The following is a 7,545-nucleotide window of genomic DNA, read 5'->3' on the forward strand; positions in this document are numbered from 1 at the left end:
AAGGACAGTTCTTGTTCATTTTGCAACTTTTCAATGCAAACCTTATCAGACACGTTTGAGTGCAACCCTTTACTTGATAGCATAATCATAATGAGTAGGATATCATTTTAAAGATAATTTGATAATCTTTTCATATAGTGCTTACAAACTGCAGAAACTTACAGCCGAAGTCAGATTTCCAAACTTTTTTGAGGAGTTTAGAATCACTTACATGCATTACAGTCAAATCTGAAATCATAAGGTCCATGTAATCCCCAGGAAATGTCCAACACTGTCAAAACGCGATGTTCGATGCACAGATGAATGATTCTTGATGCACCGATGAGTGATTCCTCGGACGTAAATCGATTGACACAGGTTGTGTTAATCAAAGATAAAATCCACAGTATATATCCACAGCGATACGTGTAGAATCCAGACGTTATGACGACCGCGTCCAGTCGATATGCGTTGAATGATAATCCCGCAAATAATATCCAGCTAGGAATCCAGCCCGTCACAGCTTTCACGTAGCAATGTCCATCGACATAAAAATGGAGTCAGTCTCCAATGTAGGCAAATTAATTATCTGCAAGCAAAATGTCTCCCAAGCCTTATCTCCACAAATATATAAATAGCAGGTCAGCAGGTAACACAGGACTGACTATAACAAGTCGTTTCAGAGCCAGAAGTGACGTAACTCTCAGCTGAGCAAAGGTGTTGTGTAATCTGCCTACTGCAGAATTTCTGTGGCCTATACAGGTCCATTCACACCTTCTTGAATGTTCTGTAATTTGCTCCAACCTGGGACTACATACTTCTACCTACTTGCACACACCAGCTGTGCCTTTAAGAGCTTTCCGGAACTCTGATTTCCTGTCTATAACTACCAATCACATTGGCCTACAGGTACAGTGTATGTTTTTCATCACTCGGCCAAATATGTAAGCACTTCCTAGAACATTCTAGATTGGGTGAGAGATCATTCTAGATTGAGTGAGCTATAACGTATTTCCTGTCACATGCATGTACTGTAGCTATACAAAATATAAAGTTCCCCACTAATCTGGTCAACCTGTATACATACACATATTAAAACAACCATGCATATAGTACATCATACATATATATAACTACTAGTGTGTACTGTGACACAAGGTAACAAAAAACACAGAGATACTAATAAAAGTCGTGGCCTGTCGCATTTCATTAGGATGGCTCTTTATAGCTCGGCCATTTAAAGACCAATTCTCATCAAATAAACTGTGAATTCCTCTAAAAATTACATGTTATTTCATATTTCATGACAGATATCTCATTATCTCTGTCTCTCTCTCTCTCTCACACACACACACAAAGTTGGAAACCTGCAGCCCCATCTAAACCAAAACTGTACTGTCCCTTTAAGAATCACCCGATACATGAAGGGGATCTTCTGATAGTAATAATTTAGATCAATTTGTGATGTGCTACCTACGTTGTCCGAAATATTGGAGAGAGCAGAAGGTGCTGAATTGTTCATATTTAGATATTGACAAAATCCTTGCCAATTGTCAATCGGGGTTTAGACCATCTTATCCTATTGCAACATGTTTAACTAAGGTTAAGATTATTTGTGCAATAAAATAGACCCCCCAAAAAATATTCATTAAAAAAATTCGTTTCCGAACAACTGCCAGTCGGCAGACAAAGCAACCCAGTGCATGTGTAACAATCTGTGAAGTAAGTATAATTCAATTTCAATTTCAATTTTATTTTCCTATTTCTCGATGGAAAATACATGATATATAACAAAATATAATAATACAGAATGTCCAGCTTGGATACGATTCATACATAAAGAAATAGGAAAACAAACATAATACATAGCGATCGATGTGTCATTTCCATTCAAAGTAAAGGATGCAAAGAGAAATACGATGGAACCTACTAAAAAGCAAAGCTTGTTGAGTGTAGGTCCCAACAAAAGCCTAGTGTGGGGAACAGGATGAGGAGCACGGGTACAATTAAAGACCAAAAGTAAGGATAAACAAAAGAGAATGACTATTAATACTCCGGGGGTACAGAGGATTCTTCTCACATATATGTATGTGTGATAGTGTGAATACGACATAATTTTAGGGTTTAAACATTCCGGCTTCCATAGACATGGGGAAAGACTCGAAAAATGGAAAACATGAATCAATTGCATATTCCTATATGTGATATACCAGCCAGCTGCAATGCTGCATGAAAAAAAAAAGACAGAAAGAAAGAAGGGAAACTATGACGCTACGCGACACGACCGAAGGTCTGACTAGAAGTGGAAGGAAAAACACCGATAGGCAGGAATTTGAGAGAGCATGTAACTAAATGTATATATGCAAAAGTCTGTTCACATGGTAACAACCGAGTAGTATAACAGAACAGCCATAGGCATAATAAAAAGGAATTTTAGTGCACTTGTGTGTTGTAGCTAATCAATACATGCTGTCTGAGTTTACGCTTAAAGGATGATTATGACAAACAGCTTTTAACTTCTGTTGGGAGATCAGTCCAATATTTTGGACCTGTGTTTTTAGCGAAAATTGTTCGAGTGCGTGGAAGGTGATAAGCGTCACTCTAGCGAGTTGGATAGTGGTGGACAGAATTGTTTCTTATGAACATCTGTAAAAAAAAAAAAAATCAGGAAGATCTTTTGAGGAAAATTTATACATAAAAATACCTAAGTTATAATCAAACAAGTATATCAATCGTAAAATCTTATTGTTCAGAAGTAAGGCGTTTGTGTGAGATAAATACCCAGCATGGTTAATAGTTCTGATCGCTCGCTTTTGAAGAAGAAAAAGCGAATCCAGCAAGTATTTGGGTGCGTTACCCCACGCAAGAATTCCATAGTTAAGATATGGGGAAATCATGGTTGAATATACAATCTGCAAAATATGGTTGGGCAAAAAATGTTTCAGTTTGTTTAGGATTCCCGTGTTTCGTGGCAAAATTTTGCTTAAAAAATTAAAATGAGTTTTCCAGGAGAGGTCGCTATCGATGTAAAATCCTAAAAACTTGGTACTATCTACTCGGGTTAGATTGACATCATTAATCTTAACATAATCAGGAATAACTTGCAGGGAATTGCTAAATAACATATAAATATATATACATGTGTTTTATCAACATTTAATGATAACTTGTTAGGGGGTTAGGATCACTGGAGGAGTAGTACCTTTACTAGGTGGCCCCCTCTGCCCCCTGGGCGTCCTAGACTGGTCTCCCCATATCCAGCACCATGAGTAGCGCAACACATGGGACCTAGTCCCCAAAAAACACCAGCTTCCCTCATGGTGAAGACCGACCATGTGCCTGTACGAGGCGCCCCTACCACGGCTGAACATGGCGGATCTAGGGGAGACAACCCCGATAAAAAACATGCCACTATGGGCTGGTGGAACACTCAACCCTGAACACCTTGGTTGAAAATCTACCTCAGGAGAAGGAAACCTCTGACTTCAAAACCCGGGCAGGTGGAACTCGTTAGCCTTGGCAGGCCATTCACCTAGGGACTTTGCTCACCTGAACCAACTAATCAAGCCTGTTTCGGTGGACCAGGCGGAAGAAATCTTCTGTTTCAACGGCTGTGAAGGCGACTCAGCAAAAGCACTGTGGAGTGCGAAGGGCATGTCAGAGCACGAAAGAAGACCTGGCTATCCACTGCAGCCAACGAAGCCCCCAGACGTAACGGTATATTCGTGCCACTGGAACCTGACTTCTGAGGCCGAGAGAGTGGGTTTGCTCCAGTGCAACAGTTCTCCCACTTAAAACCCATTCACGCACAGGTTACGTTGTGCTCTCTACCTCCCACGTAACCCAACTTCTGTAAAAGTCCTGCGGCGATGGAGGAGCGGTGAAGCAACAGGTGGAGGTGACCACTGGCAGTTGTAGTCGCAATCCCACACGTAGGCGGTTCTGGACAAGTGGTCGCTCTTCTATGTACCCAGGGCAGCAGAGAAGTTCGGCAGCATCCAGGGCGACTGAGCAGCCCTCTTTAGGATAGCACTGCTCATCCTAGTGAGGGGCCTAGAAAAGGTGGCCTAAACATTGCCTGCCCTACTGCATCTGGTCAGTTTACCGCGGCTGACAGGATCATCCAACTCAGCGGTCGAAATCATATAAGGAAACAAACAGAAAGTAAAACAAAACTGCTTTTGGGAGCATGGAATGTCCGTACCCTCATGGACAGAGATGAGGGAGCAAGGCCGCAATGGAGAACAGCCCTAGTTGCCAAAGAGTTGTCACGCTACAACATTGATATTGCTGCCCTCAGTGAAACTCGGATTGCAGAGGAAGGCTCACTCACAGAACCTACCACTGGCTACACCTTTTTCTGGAAAGGCAAAGCCCAAAAGGAAGACAGGATCCATGGAGTTGGCCTGGCTATAAAGACCAGTCTGATGAGACAAATTTCAGACCTACCCACTGGTATCAGTGAACGGCTTATGGCATTACGCCTACCCCTCAGTCATAAGCGACATGCAACAATAATAAGTGCATATGCTCCAACCCTAACAAGTTCAGAGGAAGCAATCGAAGAGTTTTATGCCGACCTCAGCTCCATACTCAATACGATCCCGGCCACTGACAAAATCATTCTTCTAGGAGACTTCAACGCTCGAGTTGGCAGCGACCATGGTCGATGGGACAGGGTTCTTGGTAGACATGGTGTTGGCAAGATGAACAACAACGGCCTCCTGCTGTTGAGTAAGTGTGCTGAGTTTGACCTCGTCATTACAAACACAGTGTTCAGATTGGCAAACAAGTACAAGACTACCTGGATGCATCCCAGATCAAAACAATGGCACCTTATGGACTATATCATTGTTCGACAGAGAGATCTCCGGGACGTCTGTGTTACCAGGGTCATGCGAGGAACTGAATGCTGGACAGATCACAGGCTTGTCCGCACCACCATGAACTTGCACATCGCTCCCCATCACCATAGACAACCAAAGCTTGTTCGTACTGCCTTCAACACAGCCAGACTCAAGCATCCTTTCGTCCTGCAGAATTTCCAATCTAGGCTGAATGAAAAGCTGTCTTCCACTGGACCATTGACTGGAGACCCAATGCAAAAGTGGAACCAGTTGAAAGAAGTGCTGACCGACGTTGCCAAGCTAGAGCTTGGTCTCAAGAAGCGACACCACAAGGAATGGTTTGATGAGAACAATGCTGCCATCGATGAGCTGCTTGCAGTAAAGAACAAGGCTTTCATGGAATGGCAGAACAACATTGACTCCATCTCTAAGAAGAACAGATTCAAGTCGTTACAGAAAAAAAGCCCAACAAAAACTGCGCAAAATGCAAGATCAATGGTGGGAGAAAAAAGCTGAAGAGATCCAGAGTTTTGCTGACTCGAACCAATCTAAAGAGTTCTTCAGCTCCATCAAAGCAGTCTTTGGCCCTGTAAAATCAGGCTCCTGTCCATTGCTGTCAGCAGATGTAACCATGCTGTTAGCAGATGTAACCACCTTGATCATGGACAGGGCTGGCATAAATGAGAGATGGAAGCAACACTTCAGTCAACTCCTGAATCACTCGTCTGCAGTTGAACAAGCCGCACTTGATCAGGTCCCACAGCAAACAGTGAAAGAGGAACTTGATGTTCCCCCATCCATAGCCGAAGTCAAGAAAGCCATCAAACAGATGAACCCAGGAAAGGCATCTGGCCAGGATGGTATTCCTGCAGAGGTGTACAAGGCACTCAGTGACCAGGCCTTTGAGGCATTCTACGATGTTCTTACCAGTATCTGGAATGAAGAAAAAATGCCAGCTGACTTCCGTGATGCCACTATAGTTGCCTTATTCAAAAACAAAGGCTCAAGAGCAGACTGTGGAAACTACAGAGGCATATCCCTTGCATATTTCTTGCTGGAAAAAATTCTTGCCCGTGTCATTCTGAATAGGCTGATCTCCACAGTTGCAGAGAAAAACCTCCCTGAGACTCAGTGTGGTTTTCGACGCAATCGTAGTATAGTCGACATGGTCTTTGTTATGAGACAGGTCCAGGAAAAGTGCATCGAGCAGAACATGAACCTCTATGCTGTCTTCATAGATTTAACAAAGGCATTCGACAATGTCAACAGGGAAGCGCTCTGGACAGTTCTTAGAAAACTTGGCTGTCCAGCAAAGTTCACTACACTCATTAGACTGTTCCATGAAAATATGACTGGTCAGGTTCTGTCAAATGGTGAACCTTCCGAAAAATTTGCCATCTCCAATGGTGTAAAGCAAGGTTGTGTGCTCGCCCCCGTGTTGTTCAACCTCTACTTCGCACAAGTCCTGTTCCACGCTGTCAGAGACCTTGACCTCGGCATCTACATCGGGTACAGATTAGATGGGTCGCTGTTTGATCTGCGACGCCTTGCAGCAAAGACAAAGGTGCTGGAAAGGATCATTCTTGAAGCTCTGTTCGCAGATGATTGTGCTCTGATGGCACATGGAGAGAACCACCTACAGTTGATCATCAACAAGTTCTCTGAAGCGTCGAAGATGTTTGGCCTTACAATCAGTCTCAGAAAGACAGAAGTCCTCCTCCAGCCAGCACCGAACAGTGCACCCTGCCAGCCAAGCATCACTGTTAATGGCATACAGCTTAAGAATGTCAAAAGCTTCAAATACCTGGGCAGTACGCTCTCCAGTGACGGTACTCTTGACAATGAAATAGCAGCAAGAAAACAGATGGCCAGCTTGGCACTTGGAAGACTACGCGAAACATGGACCCTGTACCGCAGGCATACCAAAAAGCTGGAACAGTTCCACATGCGCTCTCTGCGGTCCATTATGCATATTCGATGGCAAGATCGCATCACAAACCAAGAGGTCTTGGACAGAGCCAGGACATCAAACATTGAATTCAAAATCCTCCAAGCTCAACTCCGATGGTCCGGTCATGTCATCCGCATTGAAGAGTCAAGAATCCCTCGTCAGCTCCTCTATAGCGAGCTGTCACAGGGCAATCGCAATCAAGGCCGTCCCAAGAAGCGTTATAAAGACAATCTTAAAGCCAACCTCAAATGGGCGCATTCACAACCCCGTGAACTTGAGACAGCTGCTGTAGACAGACATCGATGGCGAGCCTTAACAAAGAAGGCTGTAACTGCCTTTGAAGTTAACCGCCGCCAACGCCTTGCAGCTGCTCGGGAGAGACGGCATCAAGCTGCATCTACCTGTGTCCCACCGTCTGGCATTCCATGTCCCACCTGTAACCGCGTGTGTGCCTCCAGTTTTGGACTACGCAGTCACATGCGAACACATCAACGAGGGCACAACACCTAGTCTTCCTCGGACTTCGAGAGACAACCAAGAATGATAACTTGTTAGCGTAAATCCAGGACTGAACAGATTTCAATTCATTATTCATTATACTTGACTCATACTTGACTCATAACCATTTATGTAAACAAATTGTTTTCTGTTTGTGAGATAGTCTTTAATCCTAAATCCCACCGGGTTTTTTTGAGGGACTTGAAACCACGGGGGGGGGGACTTTTTGGCCCCCCTTCAGATCTCGGTCGTGGATCGCGCGATCCTCGC

The 7,545-nt window shown here is 43.9% G+C and overlaps 1 protein-coding gene across 1 annotated transcript; it reads left to right on the top strand.

Annotated features, from left to right (window-relative positions):
- The first annotated feature begins 4,187 nt into the window (after window positions 1-4,187).
- On the top strand, window positions 4,188-5,342 carry LOC140240191 (craniofacial development protein 2-like). The gene has a single exon (XM_072319988.1). The coding sequence runs from the start codon at window positions 4,188-4,190 to the stop codon at window positions 5,340-5,342; it is 1,155 nt and encodes a 384-aa protein (XP_072176089.1).
- Window positions 5,343-7,545: the final 2,203 nt, after the last annotated feature.

The sequence above is a fragment of the Diadema setosum genome, chromosome 16, assembly GCF_964275005.1.
Source record: "Diadema setosum chromosome 16, eeDiaSeto1, whole genome shotgun sequence".
NCBI classification, from domain to species: domain Eukaryota; kingdom Metazoa; phylum Echinodermata; class Echinoidea; order Diadematoida; family Diadematidae; genus Diadema; species Diadema setosum.

Coding starts and splice junctions, on each gene's coding strand:
- LOC140240191 (XM_072319988.1), top strand. CDS start 4,188: ATGGACAGAGATGAGGGAGCAAGGCCGCAATGGAGAACAGCCCTAGTT.